The 21,124-nt window shown below is 38.7% G+C and overlaps 2 protein-coding genes and 2 long non-coding RNA genes across 11 annotated transcripts in view; 2 read left to right on the top strand and 2 right to left on the bottom strand.

Moving 5' to 3' along the window:
- Positions 1 to 14,668, bottom strand: part of PLN (phospholamban) — a 32,247-nt gene extending 17,579 nt beyond the window's left edge. Inside the window, exons 1-2 of one of the 3 annotated variants that reach the window (XR_014524780.1) lie at positions 14,434 to 14,668; positions 1,530 to 1,760 (exon numbers count right to left, since the gene is read on the bottom strand). Coding sequence is in view for 1 of the 3 variants with exons in the window: in XM_083497958.1 (XP_083354084.1) it covers positions 9,515 to 9,673 (159 nt within the window). In the remaining 2 variants the exon portion in view is untranslated. Of the gene's footprint in view, positions 1 to 960; positions 5,636 to 7,753; positions 9,797 to 14,433 lie in introns of those variants that run through there. The other 2 variants (XR_014524781.1, XM_083497958.1) reach the window with 2 other exon arrangements.
- CEP85L (centrosomal protein 85L) overlaps positions 1 to 21,124 on the top strand; it is a 131,304-nt gene that overhangs the window by 71,802 nt on the left and 38,378 nt on the right. For all 6 annotated transcript variants that reach the window (XM_083497768.1, XM_083497767.1, XM_083497770.1 and 3 more), the window contains exon 4: positions 984 to 1,768. In XM_083497768.1, the coding sequence (XP_083353894.1) occupies positions 984 to 1,768 (785 nt within the window). The remainder of the gene's footprint in view (positions 1 to 983; positions 1,769 to 21,124) is intronic.
- On the top strand, positions 2,824 to 7,897 carry LOC310704483. Its single transcript, XR_014524810.1, has 2 exons — positions 2,824 to 6,453; positions 6,632 to 7,897. It is a non-coding gene; the product is annotated as an uncharacterized lncRNA (long non-coding RNA).
- Positions 3,417 to 14,542, bottom strand: LOC310704462. Its single transcript, XR_014524782.1, has 2 exons — positions 14,422 to 14,542; positions 3,417 to 5,624 (listed from the first exon to the last, which is right to left on the bottom strand). It is a non-coding gene; the product is annotated as an uncharacterized lncRNA (long non-coding RNA).

Here is a 21,124-nt window from a genome sequence, read left to right as displayed (position 1 = left end):
GCTATATACTGCGTTATTTTTCAGTATACAAAGGCTTGAATCTTAACTTCTTGTTCCATCAGCCAGATTTTCTACCTCCCACATCTCTCTGCACGAACACCCCCCCAAGCCTATTCTTGGAGTTATGGGGTTCTTTTGAGCAGCATGGCATATGTTGCAGGGGGCCACAACACCAAAGGAAAACTGTCCAAAATTGGGGATCCCACCTCCATGCATAAATAAAGATGCCTTTCTTTTGTGCAATTGCACATTTGGGTCCAGTATATTATCTACCTATACGTTTGAAGGTGTACAGTGATTTTATTAGCAAAACCATGTGATTTACTAGTGGGTATTCTAAATAGGAAACTAATAAGCCTTTATTTCTTCAATAGTGTTTAGTGTAATTTCCTTATTATCCCAGAATTGTTTTGGGAAAATGGCTACATATTAAGGTCATTAAAACATACAAATAGGGTGCTGCCAGGCAGGTGTTTGTAGGGGGTCTGTGTTGGTCATGCATGTGAGCTTTTCCCCTCTTACAAGTCCTCTATGTTAGAATGCTTTAAGCATGAGGAGCGGAAGAAAAAAACAAAACATTTGATGCAGCTTTCCAGCCTCTTCCTGAAAATTTCAGAGATCAGTTCAGTCCTGTGTAGTGTATATAGTGAACTATAGTTTTTCCATCTTCCACAAATTCTGTTAGTATACTGCACGGATGAGAAAACCTGTGACCCTGCAGATGTTGTTTGACTGACTCCCATCAGCTAACCAGCAAATGGTAGGGGATTGAGGAGAGCTGCTGTCTATCAAATCTGAAGGGCCACAGATTGCCTGTGCCTGTACTGCAATATAGACAGGCCTCTCACGTATTAAAGACCATGTATGTTTCAAATAATCTCATCTGTGTCGACACATTATGTTTAATTTCTTTGTGGTGCTTAATCTTGACCTATTCTTATTTGCACTGTGTTCACTCACATGATGAAAATCTTTTCCTCCAGATCATTCCACCTCAAGTGGTACTTCGTCATTTAAGCCCAGCCGTTCACTGGTCTCGATTCCCACTGCCCATGTGATGCCGTCTAATACCAGCTCTTCACTATCCCAGCATAGGGAACCTCTGAAGTCTGACTGTTCAAAATGGAGTACAAGCTTTTTGAGGTCCGCCGCAAGCAGGCATCAGGGCATCCTGGACAATTCTCTTGACATGAAGGACTTGAGGCCTGTAAGGAAATGGTCATCTTTGTCTAAACTCAGCGCACCCATTACCTGTAGCCAGGATGGGAGTGTTTATTCAGCAGAGTGCAGGACAAGCATGGATAAATTGGGAAGAGACAGCACTGTGTCACCACAATTAAGAATAAATGGGACGAGCTGTTTGCACAACAGCATGGAATTACTCAAGATGGAGGACAGAGAAACTGGGAAAAAAAGAAATTCTACCTTGGACTGCAAATACAAATTTGAAAGTTGCAGCAAGGAAGACTTGGGTGTTCTTGATCCCTCAAACAGGAGACATGCCTTAGATATGACCTATAGTGCCTTACCTGAAAGCAAGCCTGTCACATCCAATTGCGAAGTGTTTCATCAAGGATATATAACATTGGGACCACAGGCTGTGAGCGGGGTTCCCATTCAACCCTCAGAGAGGACTCAGAGATGGCTTACAGAACAGTTTCATACAAACCCTCCAGAGTCCAGGCCTTCTGAAGAGCCATACAGTTTATCTCCTTGGCAGTTACAGCAGCTTGAAGAACTTAGAACAGGAAGTGAACATCCTGTGCAGGTAAGAGCAGAAATTCAGTTTTTGCTGCCACCATGTGGATTGAAAGAGAAATGACATCAAATAACATATTAAATGACAGCAGTGGTCCTCTACAGTCATATAGTGTAGCATGTGTCTGATGTCTTTGATAGTAAAAGACTTTAATTGAAATGAACTGGGAATTTATGGGTGGGCAAGTCAATTAAGTATTAATATCACTCTATCTAGCTCTATACATCGACCACAATCACCTTTACATTTATGCTTATTTAGTTCATTAAAGTTAAAGAAATTGATCCATGCCTAACTCTGTGTTGAATTAGGGACCATTGACTTCAGGCTTTTTATGTCATTAGCATATTTAAAGTAAATAACTCAGTTTCTTGGGGTGATGTGTATTATCCCCAAGTTACCGCATCTTGCTATCTTCAAAAACATATTTTGCTAAAATAAACTTGGAGAGAATACAATTAGGGTTTTTTCTGTTTCCCCTGTTTGAGTATGTTATGAATACATTTTGAGTGACAGAGTAGTTCATTGCACTTAAAAATGGTAAAGTTTCGTATAAAAGTATTTTTTCTTTTGGTCGATGCTGCATCTCATAGAATATTGAATGTCTGGAATACCTGAGTCAGTGATTTATATAATGTAAATTTTTGTTGATGCTGCAGAACCAAGGCTTCTTTCCCTTTTCTTTTTGCCTAGATTGTAGCAATTCATTAGAGTCAAATTTTGCTCTGAATTAGTTATAGATTTTCTGTTGTTGCAGAATTAAGCCCTGCACATTTTTAAGGTGTCTGAGACATTGGCCTAGACCGTTCCATGCCCTCATCCATGTATGCAGCTCAGTCTGGAAGTTGTACATCCTTCCCAGCTCTGTAGCCAGGTGTCACTTGTGTAACCAGCTCATTCATTATTACAGCTGAGCCCTGATCACATCACATGGAAGATGGTACACTGATGCCAACTACTTCACAGTGCCTGCAACTCCAAAAGTGAGAACCATGTGTTTTGGTGGGAGTTCTGAATTGCCCTCCAAAAGTAAAAGTGTGTGTGTGGGGGGGGGGTGTGTTTCGTTTTTGCAACTTAAAACTATTTTTTCAGGTATTTGTATATTGAGTTGCTCTGTTTGAGTTTCCTGGTTTTCTTAACTTCTGTTATCCAAAATAATCATAAACCAGTTCTATGGTTTGCTGTGATAGCCAATACCAACCTCAAGGTCAATGCAAAATAGAGTACTTCTATGACACAGTAATAGTAGAGCATTCATTATTCACTGAGTGCTGATGCAAAGAAAAACTGGGAACTGGTCTTCATACTCTGTATGAGAGTAGCATCATGGGAAAAGAAAACATTGGCATCATTTCAACCCTGTAATGTGGTAAATAAAGGGCTGTGGAAGTGGTTCTGTTCACTATAGAACAGAGTTGGGAATGGTTTATGTAGCAGTTCAGATACGCATTTATGTAGCAGTTCAGAGCACTTAACTTAATGTTATATTCCCAATTCCTAGAATGACTGTAAAGTAGTCCATACTACTTCTTCATATAATTGCAAATGGACTGTTGAGGATGAGAGAACGATAACTTGCTAAGGCTACCTACTGCATTTATGATTGAGGTGGCATTTGAACCACGGACTTTTTGACTTAAACTCTTAGCCCCAAGGCTACACTTGGAGATTTATTGGGTATGTCTCAATTAGGTACAAAGGAAACAAAAACAACAAAGTACAATCTTTTTTCATTCTTTAGCAAAATTAAACTTTTGATACATATATCTGTATATTTAAATTAGTGAAATTCTTAACACTGGTAAGATATAATACTGTCAGTACATTCTGATATCTGTTGTATATATTACATATGTGAGTGTAGCTTTCCCACTAAATATGGACTTTTTATCAATCTCAGAGGACCTCAACGGTATGCAGAAAGTTGGAAAGACCTGTCCAGACTGCATATAAACTTTAATAACTGACTGATAAAGCAAAAGAGAGACATAAAATTGAGCAGTTAAATATTTTGGCTTGTGCCTTTGTAGGTAAGAGTTATATTTCAAACCAGATCTTGGGAACCAAAGTGGTAGAGTTCTAAGACTGCTGAGGGTAAATTGAATTCTCACGAAGGTGACAATAGAAGTTCAGTATTTTTTTTTTAAAAAAGAATTAAACACATAAAATGCTTTCAAGGTTAAGGGCAGGAGAACGTTAGGGCTTTCAGTGTATATATGCAGAAGTTCTATTCTACTGTTACAGGATTGAATGGTCTTTCTATTGGAAATAGTCCCATGTTTGAAAACTTATGAGAATCTAAATAAAATGGTATTGCAACAGATTGTTCAATCTCTTTTGTTGTGATTGCCAATGTCTGATTTCTGAAATGTATACAGAAGTCTGTAGTTGTTTTCCAATATATATGTGGTATCACAGGCATTTGAATACTGTAATCTCTGCAATTGTTGAGCTTCCATTGCCTATTCCATTTAATGTAGTAGTTCTTGCCAACCATTCTGCTTCTGAAGGTGACTGTTTCCCTTTGATGGGCATGCAGACAGACAGACATATCTCAAAAAGGTGCCCAAAGACATATAAAGTTCCTATAGTAAATTCACTGAGCCATTCATTCTGTGAAACCGATATGTAGGCAAAGCTAGTGTAGAAGAAACGTATGCATTCTGAATTTCATAAAGGTCTCTTTGAAAATTTGATTCCACATTACTGTATATTCACAACAATGAGCATCACAAGTAAAAGAATCATAGACGCATCTAAAAGTCATGTGTCATCTTAAAGACTCTTTGTTTTTTCTTGCCACAGATTGACATGGCTATCCCTCTGGAACTCTAGCCATATCGATCCACTGCTATAGTGTGTCCTTTAGAAATTCTGTGGCTTGAAAGACCAGTGGAGCTAGCTAGAGACTAAATGGGAGCGTATTGGTCTGCTAAAAATGTTGTGACTAACACATTATAATGGAATAATACATTGGCCCATTTTCAGTGTTCAGAATAATTAACAGTGTACATCTATGCATGTTCACTAGTAAGTAAGTGCCACTGCATTTCATGGGTCTTATCCCTTAGTAAGTTTGAGTAGAGTAAGGCCCATCAAACACTGAAATACTCACTTCTGAATAAGCATGAAAACAATTCAGCTGTATTCCTACCCCCGCCACCTTACCTCCTCTAATTATTGTTTGCCCTCATCCCCAAATAAAAATCACAGGAACTTCCATGTTTGCTTCAAATAAATGTGCTTTCATTATTTTCTTCCTTTAAACAATTAGATGCATGTCATTATTCTTTTTTCTTTTCAGCATTTCAGGTTGTTGCGATGCACCTTTTGGGCTAAGTTTTTTTCTCTGTCCTGCTTGTAGAGTCTGTAATCTCAGAAGTCCACAGTCTTAACCATTCTTTGGTAGATACGTAAATATATCATATTGATGATTTCTGCTGGTGACCATGTTGCAGTTATTCTATACTGTAAGGGGGTGGTTTTTGTGAAGTACAGTCTTGCTCTTCAGTTTTTTAGGTTGTGGATTTTTCTGGGTTTTGTTTGTTTCAGTGTTTCTGTTCACAAAGTCTGAAGCTTCAAGTAATCATAGTGGATTAATAGTAAACGTTCAAACAAAATGAAAAATTCACATGAGCTTTACAAGGATGTACATGAGAACAAGAACCAGGAAAATAAGTAGAAAATTGAGTAGAAGGTTGAGGCCTCTGTTTGCTGCAAGATCCATTGTAGGAATCTCTTGCACTTTTTATGTGTGCAACAGAATTTGTGATCACAGTTTTGAGTTTGTTCAGTTTCAGTGCCAGTGAATTAAGGTTGACAGATGTATATCACATCTTCAGTTCTTGGCTTTTCTGAGCTTTTGCTGTCCAGCACCTAAGAGAAAATGGCTGATGAGCAACAACTATAGAAACCAGTCCTACATACACACCGCCCGCCCTCCAAAACACCCTTGAAATGAGATGCAGAGAACTTTTTAATAAGTGGCATGGTTTGCACAAAATGACTTGACTAAGGGAGTTGTCTGTCTTATTGTGCCAAGTAGAAAAGTATTTTTTCCAAACAGCAGATGGCGTTTTACAATAAAATGCACGTTTACCTATATAACTAGTCACATAGCACAACCCTGCTCTCCAAGTTGCTAATCATCTGGCTCTGTTCTCATTCTTAAATCATCTATTCACAAATCACATTTAGAATTTAATATTAATAAATCAATGAATCCTTATCTGCATAAATTCCTTATACCATGCACTGTGGGTGTGTCTATTGTTTGTAATACATCTTAGTTACCATATTTTCCCGTGTATAAGACAAGGTTTTTTGCTAAAAAAAAAAGTAAAAAATTGGGGGTCGTCTTGTACATGGAACATGGGCATCTGGGGGAATTTTAAAAATATTTAAGCATATGTCCAGGATTTTGGCTTGGGCAGGCTGAGGTGGTCCCTCCTGTTGCCATTCCCCCCTTCTCCCCCCCCCCAGGCTGCATGCTGGTGCCTGGCTCGCCTCCTGAGGCCCCTGTTGGCTCAACCACCAGATCGAGAGCAGCTGCCGCTGCCGCCACTAAGAGCTGCCTCAGCTACCTCTCCTTCCCCTGCTTTCCTTTTTTCCCTCTTTCCCTCTCAAACTCCCACCCTGCACCCAACCCACTCACCATCTTCCTCAGCTCAGTTTGCTTGATGGCATGGCCCGAGGTTATCTAGAGTCACCAACGTCGGGAGTGGGTAATTCGCGTGCCTGCTGCCTTCCTTGGATGTGGTGGCCATTTCTCAGGCTCCCTCTCTGGAATCGAACCCTGATTCCCCATTACCCGTGGTCACCATGGTAGGCACAGAAAGTACCATCGAAAGTTGATGGTGTGGCCCGGCGCAGAACGGCCGCTGACTTCCCCCCGGCTCTTCCTTGGCACCCTGCTTGGGAGCCTGCTTCTCCGCAGCAGCAGCTGCCACCGATGGGGGGGGGGGGAGCGTGTGGTGCCCCAGTCACTGCCTTTGCTTCTGCACCACAGTGCACTGCACGCACCTCCATCGCCTCAAAAAAGATCAACAACTTGCCACCGCCAATCATCCAGATTTTCACTTCCATTTTATGGTTTCATTTTCATAATTTTGGGGTCAAAAAATAAGGGGGCGTCTCATGCATGGAAAAATATGGTATGTTATATACAGCTTTCCACCTTGATGAGTGGGTCATTGGCAAGTGGGTAATTAAACTTGGGAAAGGATGACTGGATACTCTGCCACCATCTCTTAAGTTGGAGCTTTGAGGAGGCTTGGGTCATCTTCACATCTGCACTGATCTGACTGTCTCCATCGCCTACTCCAGAAGTTGAGGTGGGTCATGTGAATGCATAGTGATTGAGCCACTTGGAGCCTTAGTCTCTCCTGGCTCCAGCAGGAAAGACTGGAGACAGTCTTGGTGGTGGTGGCGGCCATACAAGGCTCTAGCTCTGGAAAAGATTGAGAGAGCTATTTTTTGCAGCAGATAGCTGTAGTTCAAGGAACACCTTTCCTGCTGTCTGTCAAAATGAACCGAACCTTTCTCCCTGGCTGCAAGGGGGCAAAATTGGGGCTAGACTTTTGCTACTTTCCACAGCGACAAAAGTTTGGAATTGGAGAACACAGCAGTTCCCAACTTCCTGGAGAGGCTCAGTGGTAGATCAGGAATTAATGCTATAATCCCACGTAATCCCACGTGGCTTCACCTGAACACGATGGGCCTTTTTTCTGAGGTAGCATTCATAGAATTGCTCTGAATGGGAGGGGCAAGGGCCCAGCTATACATTTTGACAGCTGCCAAGGCCAGCCAAAATTTTTGGTTATATGGATTTCTCAGCAATTATAGTCCCCTTTGGGGGAAAGCTATGACTGTTTAAAATGGCGTGATACTGTTTTAAATGTATAGTGCAGGTGGGCCTCACTTCGTTAAATTTATTCAAGTTGATCAAATTTATTTACCAGTTTTAAATTGAAATAAACAGAAATAAGCCAAAAATGTCTTGCCAATCCATTAACCTTTATTTTTTATCTTAAGAAGGAACCAAACCTAATGTGTGTGTTTTTCTCAACACGGGAAGATCAGTTCATGTGTAACATAATTAGATGAGTACATTCTCAATGTATGAAACAATTATAATAATTTAATGAGTCATTAGACATGGTTGCTTCTTACCAGTTCAGCTAAAATGATCACATGTACACTTCATAGAAATGATAAGTTTGGTTTCAAAACATTATGAACTCATTTTTAACCATTGGTGGGGTCAGTGCCTAGAAAAGCTTTGACCATGGTTAAGGTTCCTGGGGAGTATTAAATCCTCTAGTTCTTCCGTTCACAATTATTAACCAAGGTAAGAAATTGAAAGCATATATGCCCAATCCATGAGTAAACTCGACTCTATACCTCCCCCCCCAGCAATATATAATATATAGACATCCATAGTAAGATGTTTTGGCTTTTTTGTACATTGAAGCAAATATTCAGATCTCTGAATGCCATTTTAAGGAGTGAAATTAAAAACAAACAAACCCACAACCAAAGGACAAACTGCTTATATCAATACTTTTTTTTTTTACTGTATGGAAGCATTTATTCTGTTTTAAATATTACTGAGCATTGCCAAAATACAAAGCATTGACCTCGCACTTTCCCCATACTTAGATTCAACTGATCTGGCATGCTAGAGGAAACCAGTGCTAACACAACAGGGCTCCCCACCCCCATCCCCACTACACCCCCTGTGCCTCCCCATAATCCGCTCTGGAGAACCCTCAGAACAGTGCAGAGAAGGGGAAGGGAGATCATTCTGTCAGGCAAGAGGAAATGCTTGCATTGATGGAACAATCTCCTTAGCGCTGCATTGAATCCCAACTTTTACGTTTGAGAAAAGTATTGATATCAGTTTTACTTCATTACTTGGGTTTTTGTGCACAAAACTCTTACTTGTCATACTCTATCTACATCCAGTGTCTTCCACCACTTTCAAATTACCTTACTTGAACACACAAGCGAGGATATGCAGTATTTGCAAATATATCTAATGCCTGAAGGTTTATTTACATCTGGCCACAGTTTGGGTCTCAGTGCTTCTTTCAGGCTGTTCTAGACAAATGCCATTGCTGAAATGTGCAATATGTATGTCAGGTGGAAAATTAACTTCATTTAACTATGGGTTGATTGAATACGTTTATTTTTCAGACCGGAAAGTCTGTGACCATGTAATGGTTTAACATTAATTTCAAGGTTTCAGTCATAAACATGCTCAAGCAAGCTTAATAATAGTTTGAGTAAACAATCAAAGTACTCAAGATTTGAAAATAGGCTGTGCAGAATATTTTCTAAAGTATATAATGATCTAAGTGTACCTGTTAACAGTTCATTTAGCCTCCATCTCTACCTACCCATTCAAATGTGAACCCATTTCAGAGCCATAGTTAAAACTTATTGATGGTCATATGTAAAACTTGCTATTGGACATTTTATAGCTTTTTTTACTAACACATCAATTCAGTAAAACAAGTCTGTAACATACACTTAACAATACGTTTCAAATCACTGTTCAGTACAGGAGCTTTTAACATGGTTGCAGTGGCTAATAAGTGAATAGTGCAGCCGGTTAGAAATTGTTTAGTCCGAATGCTGGACTTTCTTGCAAGGATTTCCTTGTGCTGGAAATTTCCTCTTTCGTTCTTTTCTCTCTCTGGCTGCTTTCCCCATTTGCACAGCGCAGTGAAGATCAATCAAAGAAGCCAGACTTCAAAGAAGCATCACAATGATGCAGATAAGCAAGAGGCATATCAAGATAAGACAAAAATTCACAAAGAGCTCTTGAAGCCTTTGGCGTGTTTGTGGGTTCACCTCAATAGTTGAGGCTCTCCTCATGGCAGACCGGGTTATGTACTGGACCTTCTCCATGGCAGCAGGAAAGCGCAAATTTTAAGGAAGTGGGTGCAGATTTTTAAGAAGCAGTGGTTTTCAAGGGCAGTGCAAAGTGCTTAATATCTTCTTGTTTGCTTTGTTTTAAGAGTCTTTGTGGAGCTGGGGAAAGCAGGAAAGTGAAGTGTTAGAAATACAACAAACAGTGCATTGACCAGGGCAAGTGCAGATTATTTCCAAGAAAACCAAATGTTTGAAACAAGCATGTGAGATTTCTTTACTGTGTGAGACACTTATACATAAAAAACAAATCTTAACAATAAGACCAGACCTGCCTTTCAATAATACCACACACACTGAACTTGTTCTCAAGACCACTGCGTATGATATGGAAAAGAGCTGTTTGCAGCAGGTTTACGATAACACATTTGAAGGAGAGAGTCATGTGTTTAATATGTGGCTGGAATACACCTCTCATAGAGAGTAACAGTGGACATGCTGCAAACACGTCCATGTCTTGTAAAGCAATCCTGAGAGATGTGGTTCATTTGCCGTACCAGGTGTGACTTGTGACCCATTAAGCTGAATGTAGCCCACCAGCCATGTATGGTGGTTCACAAAGGGCTTGTTAAGCCTTCTGTTTTTAATGCCTGCCCAAGACTGCAAAAACAGTGAAGCTGTCAAGCTCTTGGCAGTCCAAAATGCATAGTTGGTGGGCTCTGTTCAGCTTAGATCACATTTGCAAAGGAATGTTTTATATAAATACACTCTACAACTCGGCTTGACTTTCCATTACTTTTTAGCTCTGTTTGATTCTGTATAAGTGAAGGGCAATAGACCATTAGCCATTAAAATATTTGGCTGACACCATGTTCAGTTCTTTTTTTCTTTTCTTTTTGTTTTTCCGGTTTACATTTGACAAGGGTAGATACTCTAAAACACACACACACACACACACAGAGAGAGAGAGAGAGGGGGGGGAGGGAGGCAGGCAGACACAAGACAACTCAAGGGACCTTGTAAAAATGGTGTTCCTTCTTCTAGCCAAATATGGACTCAGTTATGCTAAAGTGTTTATTCTACTCTAAGCAAGCTGTAGTGAATTAAATACTAACAGATTTGTATTAAACACCTTTGTTAAATATGGCGTGACACTTCACAGACATGTCACATAGCTAGCTGATGGAAATAGTTATCACTCGCTTGTTACTGAATAAAAAGCACAGATGCCCTCTTCCTGCATGTAATATTTTAAGATGAAATTATTTGATGGAAAAACTCCGCTCTCTGGGAAGGTCAGCAACATACTTCTTGATAGAACAGTATTTTTGGCAAGCTATGCTGTGGCTTTTTCTGTAGTTAAGAACTTGCATTTGTCAACATGAGGCCTTTCAAAGAGTTAAGACTTGATGATTAATCATAACATATAAGCAAACAGCTGTGATCTCATTTCACTGCAATACATATAGCTAGATGAATACTGTTGCCTGTCATTATTGCTCTGAAATTGGAGAAGACATTGGAAGGATATCAGTGTTCCGTTTATTGTTTTTGTTTTTGTTTTGTATCTCTGTACTAGACCTTAAAAGACATTTGAAGGAAACAAGAATCACATCCCAAGCCTATGTTCATTTAAATCCCACTTTGTTCATTGGGGTAGTCTGGTCTATTTTCTCCTGTCTTGTTCAGAAAACTGAGAGTTCTTAAAATTGAATCCCTCAATTCCATTTAACTTAAAGTTTTGCTGATGTCAATTCAGACATCAAGTAGTTAGTACACAAAAAGTGGAGGATTCAGAATAAAAATGGGTTCTTTGATTACAGATGAGTGTCCACTAGATAGAAAAGAGGAAGAGGAGCAGTAGCAGTTGTTCTTTCATTGTTTTCTAAAAAAAATTTTAAAAAAGAAAATGGCGAGTGCTGCTTCATTATTCCACTAGAGGTCATCAATTTACTGCTGATTTCCCCTTCTTGAAAGTTCATTCAGGAGAGACAGCTTAGAAATGAGGGTGAGACCATTAATATCACAACATTTTTGAGGAATAAGTCTGTTCTGCTGGGAGTCAGTTCTATTGTCCCTCTCCCAAAATTGTTTTGATACTGTTAGAGGCAGCAGTTAATCAGTTATTTCTGTGCAAGTGAAGAGATTTACTTTATCCCACTTAAATCAGTCTTGGGATTCATTTAAGAGGCTAGGGGCAGATCTGCATCATATAATCTTATCATGAGCAGTGTCAGCCATCAGGTATAACAAGAAAAGAAAGATAAATAGAAGTGGTATATATGTATTATTTTTTGGGGGGGAGACTGGGCGTTGGTGAGAAAGGGCAGGAAACAACAGTATGGAAAAAGGAGGAATAGTGGTGCCCAAGAAGCTATGTGAAAGAAGCAATGAGCACATATATATTGGCTAATTAAGCAATCTGTGGTCTTTTAAACTGTTTGGGGGTTATTATTTTTGCTTGTTACTATGGTATGCATTTTTGTGTTTTTATATTGTAAACCACCAGGTTTACATGCAGGCCAGTATAGAAACTGAATAAAGTATAATAAATAATAATAGAATTGGTTCAAGATTCTAGGGAAAAGGTGAGATGAGTCAATAAGAGAAACAGAAATGGGATTATAGAATGTTAAGAAAAAAGGTTAGGGGAAAGTTCATATTTTCAGTCACAGAGAAAAGGCTCACTTTCATAAGAGTGACAAAAGCTGTTTCAAAGAGAAAAGCCTAAGAGTGAACTGATCTCTCCTGACATATTAAAAGTAATAAATAAATAAATGTTTAGCTAGCCTGCAAGGAAAATGAAGCAGAAAAGAACTTTCGGGGCGTCTAAAGCGTGTTTTGAGATTTTCCTCCTTCCAGTATAAGTTCCTTTTTTTAAAAAATAAATAAATGAAAAATCACAAAGCAAACACCCCTTTTTAAAAAATAACAATAAAAATAAAACTTTTTCTTAGTTTTATTATGCCCCTTTCCCCACTTGAGAACATACAGTGAAATGGATCAAGTTTTGCTATTTAAGTCAGTGAAGGAAGTTATCCTAACATGCTGTATGTAGAATTGCTCTGAGAGTCTTCCGAAAGCTAGTGTTTGTGTCTGTGATAATGTAACAGAATTGGCTGTTATTCTGTGTTGCTGCGTTGTGTGTGTGTGTGTATAAAGGCCTCTTGTGGACAAAAATAAAAATGCAACTGATTGCTTTGAAAAATGTCTATAATAGAAATTAGGTAGTATTTAAAAAACTACAAAATCAGGTACTTTGAAAATGGGGAGTTCTGTTTCTATTGGTGTATAAGTGTTTTCACTAATATATATTTCTGTTACATTGTTAAAAAGGAATTCTGCGTATGCAAAACTTAATGAAATAGTAACAGCTTTCTAGTGAAAATACAACTTCCCTCTAGCAACAAGTTTAAGCCTTTATTGATCAATAACAACACCTTTAATTTTTGCTGGCACCTTTACATGGGAAACACAGCAGAATATATTTCCAAGTAAACGTTCATGGGACTGCATTTTGAATTAAAACTGTGATTAGTGGATGGAGAGAAAAAATGATACAGTAAATCTTTCCTTCAGCTCTATAAATAGTTCTCTCCTCTCTCAAACAGTAAAATGATTTTATTTGCTTCTTTTTCTGTTTTTGGTATATGTGCTCATGATTACAATTGTGAGTTGGATCCAGATTTAGTCTTACTGAGAGCTGACCCATTGAAATGACGACTAACTTAAGCCCCATTGAATTCAGTGTGTCTGTTCTTAGCATGACAGTGGGTTGGATCCAACGAAGTCATACTTGGAGTAGACTCACTGAAATGAACAGAGGTGACTAACTTAAGACCATTGATTTCAGTGGGCCTATTCTGAGTGTCTTTAATAAAACACTTCAGTGGTTGAAAACATTACATGTCACTTGTAAATTAACACTGTAGGTAGGCTGCTTGAAATAAACACCTAGTTAATGACAGTGGCTACAACAATGCAACAAGATTAGGCTTCTTAAAGCCCAGTGTTTTTAAGTGACCTTAACTGTGTAGGATTATAGCCACTGGCTAGGATCCAAGAAATCAGGCTACTAAATCTGTGCCCAACATGTCACTGGGCTTTTGGTGAGTTTTTTAAATAGCAACACCTCTCCATGCCACATTACAAACCATTTTAAAACACCAAGGACTTTAAAAATCAGTTCGTGATATGGCATGGGGTGTCATGTAATTCTCAGTGGCTATGCAGAAACCCTTGGGCTTTCTTAAATAAATACTCTGGTTGCAGGGAATATTAGTATTAGATGTGGCTCGCTTGGCTGTAGTAAAAAAATACATGTACAAGTATATCTGTTTGTACCAAAACTGCTTAACTGCTAATCTGCAATGTAAACACTACAAAAATAAGATACTTTTACAATAATAATAATAAGAATATAGTAACATTTTCAATAGAAAATTGAGAGTCTAGAAGGGAGGGGGAATAACAAAATTTCTGACACTGTGACAGCAGGATCCTTTGCTGTCCACAAAGCACTGAAATATAGCTTGATTCTGTCTGAATTCTTTTACAATGTTTCTTCCCAAATCATACGCCCTGCCCCCTCTATGTACAAATGCTTTTGCTGTACCTGCATTTATTATCAAACAACCCTAAAAAGATGCAGAAGGTAACCAGTGTTGGAGTTCTGCATCAAGCTAATGTTTCTCAACAAAGGCTGCAGACCTCTCTCTTCAAGTAGGATAGCTAATTTAGAAACCCACAATCCCTTATACATTTTAAATTTTTTTTTTTAAAAAAACATATTCCCTTACCTCAGTAGCCAGTGATTTCTGAAATATGTGATGGTATGCTCTGGGAAACTACAAGGCTTCTCCGTCACCAAGTTTGTGGGAACAACTGAAGTTGGTGGAGGGAAAAAATAACAAAAGTTTCATAGGCAGGGCTCATGATGTCATCCAGGAATTTAACTCTAGTGATTGGTTATAGAAGAGGCTTTATAAGAACAGGGACATTGCACAGCTTACATCATTTAAAGCAGTGATATTTCGTTCTTGAGCTATAGGGAAGAGGAGTGAGTTAGAAAGGACTCTATATGTCTACAAATATTATTGACATGTGAATTCAGTCAATAACAAGTGTACAGTTAGTACACATCACTGTCCAATGACAAAATCTCTCACTGTTTCCCAACTGGACTTACTGTTTTCAGTAACTTTCTTGTAAAGCTGTGTAGAAAAACGAAAAACTGAAACACATGATTTTTATTTTGCTAATTAATACTAAGGACCAGTTTTTCCAGTGATCAGGACTCTAGTAATGCTTACTGTGGATTTGATCTAAACCTATCTCTCTCATGCCACACACTGCTTTTGAAATTATGAGTTTCAAAACAGTTTGCAGTATTAAGTGGCATCTGCTGTTCGGGGAACGGAAGGAATCAAAATTATCTCTTGTGGTGTTCCTGGAGTAGGTCTTCGGATTGTGCCGGAAAGTAAATATGGCAGCCTATTGGTTCTGCACATGACTTTGAAAGAGCTCAAGAAACTTTACAATGTTATGGTAAATTTATCACACTGTTGGCAAATAGTTTCCATATTTTTTTCATAACAAAATATGAAATCACTTCCTAATGCAAGTGACTCCCCCCCCTCTGATGTTTGTACTGTATCAAATTAGCAATTTTAGGAGTGATGCAAGTAGCAGTCCTTTTATCAGCACTGTAGAGCTTCATTTTTGTTGGGGTGATAGATCTTAGAGGCTTTCAAGAAAAATACATTTTTAGTTAAAAAAAGAACTTTTGTCAGTTGGAAAGAAGGTACCATCTTGTTTTACCACATGTGATTACAAATTGGATCACTTACATATGGATAGAATACAGGCTATTGAAAGTTGCATCTTGAGTTTCATTTAACACACTTATTAAATGTGAAATTTTGATGATTAAACATATGTCGTTTATAGCGTAGAAATGAGTTTAGAAAACATGCTTTATGACTGTTGTATTATGACGGTTCTAATATTTATGGACCATTCTTCCACAATTACTAGAAGAAATTGTATTTAAAAAATCATTTCAGTGCAGAAAAGAATATTGTGAACCTAGGAAATCCCTTCTCAAATACCAGCAGTGTTCGAAACCCCCATTGTTCTAGTCGCACTTTGCGAGAGGGAATTTCATTAGTGCAATCAGTTTCTGACTTCTGGGTGCAGTACTGCGCCTAAGATTTCAGATTAAAACTGCAGAGTAGAAGGAAAGGAGGGCCCTTTTTCTGCCTCCCTACTTCCAGCTACTCTCTGAAGACTGGAGAAGAGACCCTAAGAATATTAGGGGGGTGGGCAGAGGAAGGACTTGACCATGTAAAAAATGAACATAGTATTTTAGCTGCAGTTCATTCATTTTCAGCTTTGTATTCTTGTTATTTAAAAAGCGTGCCTAGACATTCATTTGTTGCACCTATAACCTAGGTTTAATGTGCCATTTAGCTCCTAGCTTTCATATCCTTTCACAGCCCTTTTCATGTTCCTCCTTTCTCGGTCTCTTCGATGTCCCCTTTCCTCAGACCCTTGTTTTATCACCTACTGTTGCCCTGCTTCTTTGATTATGAGCTAACTTGCCCTCCTTCCTTACTGTTTCCTGTGGCTTCTTTGCCCCCTGCTTCCTTATCTCCTGGGCTTGAAAAAAATGTTTTGTTTCCTATAGAATTGGAATGTTTGTGAACATTCCTTGACAGCACACCTGCATATCCAATCTTTGTCAGAAGCTTTGTCACCAGCTTATCTAATTTTATAGTTTATCTAGACACAGTTTCTTAAGTGCCATGCAAATAAAAGTGATCCATCCATCCATCCCTGTATTTGATACTTGTAAGTTTTACATATCTTTGTGAATATGCTCATATATCCTCTGAAGAGAGGGGAAACAGTTTGAAGCACCTTCTGGACATATGTCAGTCATGCACAGATAAAATAATACACCTTATTTAATTTCTAGGTTACATGAGAGGGATCTGAAAATAATTGATGTCTTGGAATACTGGCACATATAAAAAGCAAAGCATGTATTTAAGCTTTGAGTTGACTTTCATTTTCTTCAGGGGACAAAAATGTGCAGCTGCTGCTTACATGGCCTTAAATGGAAATGATCTGGGTTTTCTCCAGAGGGATTAGGAACCTACGACCAGAGCATGTTTCTCTTTGCTTGTTTATAGAGATGTGGTAAGAAAATATATATTTGGGGGTCACATCTAAGGAGAGAAACATTTTATACTTTGTTCTAGCAACATATTTGCTTTTTAAAAAATGTATACCTTGGAAATAATTCTGACATCTTATATACTTATTTCTAAGTATATCTTTATTTGTACTGTAAAAAGATATGACTATGAGTTGAAAGGTCATGAGCAACCATGGCTATGACAGTGCACTAGCATGGTCCACTTGGTTTGCCACTGCATGCCTAAGAGCTGCCTTTCTAACCAGGCTGCCAAAAACATTTTTAGCCATGGTTGAGGCATAATGCTGCTCCAAACCTATGTGCTTGTGGAAGGGGTCATATATCATTAAGCAGAGCAGAAGCTTTGAATGGAGAATGTCCTGGTTTAAATTGCTGGCATCTCCAGTTAAAGAATCTCTAGTAATATGTCTTGAAAAGGTCTTCTTTCTGAGAGACTACGGACAGTGCTGAGATACAAGGACCAATGGACTGAACCCAGTCTTGTATTTAATCACTAGCCTGGTAGCCTTGGGCAAGAAAGGATTGCTAGCAGGCATGCTAATGGAATTCCACACAGGAAGTGGGTGGACAAGCATTCCTCTTCTGCCAGTCCCCAGCAGGCTTGTGTTACGTTATGTTACGTTCAGAATCAGAATCAGAACTTTATTAGCAAAGCCAACAGGCCACAGCTATACAAGAATTAAAAATAAAATAAACATAAAGAGGGGATAAAAACAAACAAACAAAAGGAGGTCCGTCAGATGAACACGTCTGTCACTCAGATGTTACGTTATGTTATGTTGTGTTGTACTGTAAACTTTTGTGGACTTACAAGGCTGGGCTGAACCAATATGAGACAGTTTAATATATTCATAAATGCATTTTTTGTGGGATTACATCTCATAAACAGCACAGTAAGGAGGACATGGCCTACATGCCTGTAATGAAGAAAACATTCAAGTCATACCATGGAAATGGCTAATGTCATGTATGCACACAAACTAAATATCTGACCCAAAGCTCTATATTGTTGCGATACTCTGTAGAACCATTATTCAGAAGAGATAAGCAATTATAAAGCCAGTTTGCTTTTTGGGAGGGATGGTTTTATTTTGTTTGATTTTGAGGCATTTTTTTAGACTTGCCCTCTTGTTGGGACCCATGTCTTATTTGAAGTTGTTTTTCTTATTAAAAACAATTTATTGCTTTAGAAAAAAGAAACTATTCACTGGGAACAAAACCAGAAAGTTTGCTTAACTAATAACAAATAAGACCAAATTTAGAATGTTAACATAGAGCATGAGAATGCTATTAATTCAGTTCTGAGAGTTCCTTCTCTTCTGCACCCTGGATTGGTCTCAAGGGAGTTGAATGATGATATAGTGGACACCACATTTCTTACATCTGCACAAAACAAAAAAAGATTTGCAGAGTTGGGAATAGACATTAAAGACTGGTTGCAATGGCAGTATTTTTTTCAACCATAATGATATTGGGAATTGCTTCTGATTGTACCCTGTTTTTTGTCTGCATGAATGAACTTGAGGGTGTTCAGAGCTGAAATGTATTCTGGAAGCAGTCCTAAGAATTTGTAAACACTAGTACTTGCATTTAATAAGTCAAAACGAAAACAAGTATTTGTATTGTTCTTATGAATGAAAATTAGTTTTAATATCATATAGAAAGCCCTAAAATATTTGAAGCCCTCAGAATCACCATCAATATCTCCATCCACCCCCCCCCCTGGCCTTCCTCTTGGAATAGTAGAACCTTTACAACAGCAGAGAATATCTGGATTGTCATTAACATTAATGGTCAGTGTTTATACTCCCCCCCCCTCTCTTGGTCATGCACTGTTAACGCCTATAGTCATGAACATGTCAATCAGGCATGTTAAGGGCAAGAAACTATTTCTTTGGCATTTTGACCTGTTTGGAAGGTTTATAGAAACAAAGCTAAAAACTAGGTTGTTAGGTTGGACCATACAGTGTGAATTCATATTAATTTTTCCCACCATGTAACATGTTACTTTAGAAAACATTACTTATTTGGCATAAACAGCAGCAGCAGCTCTTGTGTTAAGAGTCTTGTAACTTCGGAGCTGTACTGAGTGTTTTTCTGATAAACTGTTCCAAGAAGCACCAAGATTAGCTGTGTTCTTTGACATGTTATGAGTGCTGGATGAACGCAGAGGCAAAGGCATATGAAGGAGAGATAAAAGGCTGAAATGCCAATTGAGGTACTGTTCCAGTAAGCAAGAAATCTGGTACTGGATTATCTCTACTTTAGCAGCAATTACAGACTAGAGGCCAAAGATTACATTTGTCACTCAAGCTGTTAAGATTTTCAGCGGTGGTTTACATTTTTACAAGGAGAGCATTCTGGCTCTGGACAAAGTATAATGAAGTAGAATTTACTGTAACTATCTAGAAAAGTGCCTTTCAAGGTTTAAACAGCAATGGTCTGGATCTCCCCATTAAAAGATTATTCAGTATGTACAGTTCATTCTTTCCCACTGGTCTGCCTAGTCTTGGGTCAGGAGAAAGAGGGAAATTAATGAAAGCCTATGACTACAAAAATAGCTTGTGAGGGTATTGTAGTGCTCAGCTGCTGCTGAGTGGGAGGGCGAGCGACTAGAAAACAGACTTCATTTCCTTACAGATGTTGTGAGGGAGTGGAGGTAAGAAGCAGCTAGAAGTTCCCAACATGAGCATAGGCTGATGATGTCTGTACTGCTAACCAGTGAAAAGAAGCATACCTCAGGGACACAGGCCCATCTACCTCTACTTAAGTTACCTCTTGGTACATTCATGGAATCACTCTCCCCCTCATTTATTGTTCAGTGTTGGTGAATGAGTACTGTACTATAATGATATGCGTACTATAAGCCAAACTACCAATGAGCATAAATCCATGTGACCCCAGTGGAAATAATCCTGGAGAAGCAACAACATGCATAATGATGGATTGGTTCAAATGTGTTTTCATATTATCAGCCAATTAACACAAACAGACAGGTTGTTTTAAAAACTCAAAATGTGTTTTTTAATTTGACTGTGGTAAAAGATACGGGTGCCCAAAATTTGCCTCTTGGTTCATTCAAAGTATAGATCTCAATCTCTCACCTCCCTTTTTCTTTTGAAAAGAAAGGTTTGTGGCTATGTTGGTAGTTTGAATCTTAGAACATAAGAAGAGCCTGCTGGTTCTGGCCAAAGGCTTATCTGGTCCAGTATCCTGTTCTCACAGTAGCCAACCAGTTAACTGGGGAAGCCCATAAACATGAATTGAGCACAAGAGCACTCTCTCCTCCTTTGATTTCCAGCAACTAGTGTTGAGAAGCATTACTTCCTCCAACTCTGGAGGCAGAGCATGGCCATCATAGCTAGTAGCCATTGGTAGCATTCATCTCCATGAAATCTTGCTAGAAAAGACCTCCTTCACAAAGGATTTCCTTGGTTTAGGAGATTAGGGAATGAGTTTGAATGTTTTGCTTACAGCCAAGGCCATCACAATGTGGGCGTATGTCATACTTTATTGTGGATTTGGACAGGTTTTGTTTTTTTTAATGACAGTTGTATATTAATTTCTATTGCCTCATTTAATGCATATAAATAAATGTGTAGCCCTCATAAAAGGGCTGTTCAGTATCTGCAACCAAGAGGAACAAAGTCCACCAATCATGTATGGTATTCTACCTTAGTCTTGGCAAACGTACTTTTGTTGATGCCACAAAAAGGATGGTTCCAAGGATGTTTAGCTTTGTGGATCATGTTGTATTGGTCTGCCCCATGTGGTGAGGTATGTTTAGTTTGAGACAGCTATGGAATCCCAAATTGGCTCTGAAGGAATCTTATGATAGATCCATTATTATTATTTTGGTTAATGACCATGAATAGTTCATAGGCCACCATCAAACAAGAGAGTTTTACACAGAGAAGCAGTATGTCTACAATGCTAGCTACAGAGAAATAACTGTTAAGAAGTTAAGAGTCACAAAACGCTTGTTTACCAAGCAGGTGGTAGGAATTCTGTGCTCAAAGTCTTGTTCATTACAGTTAAATAAACCCCATAGTAATTTTCCCATCGCCTTTTAAATGCTGGGTAAAATCCAGGCCAAAGTACACAAACTATTGTTGTTGTTTAGTCGTTTAGTCGTGTCTGACTCTTCGTGACCCCATGGACCAGAGCACGCCAGGCACTTCTGTCCTCCACTACCTCCTGCAGTTTGGTCAAACTCATGCTGGTAACCTCGAAAATACTATCCAACCATCTCGTCCTCTGTCGCTCCT

Source organism: Podarcis liolepis (assembly GCF_965112155.1).
Source record: "Podarcis liolepis genome assembly, chromosome: 3".
NCBI classification, from domain to species: Eukaryota; Metazoa; Chordata; class Lepidosauria; order Squamata; family Lacertidae; genus Podarcis; species Podarcis liolepis.
This window is presented reverse-complemented; position numbering and strand designations above follow the sequence as displayed.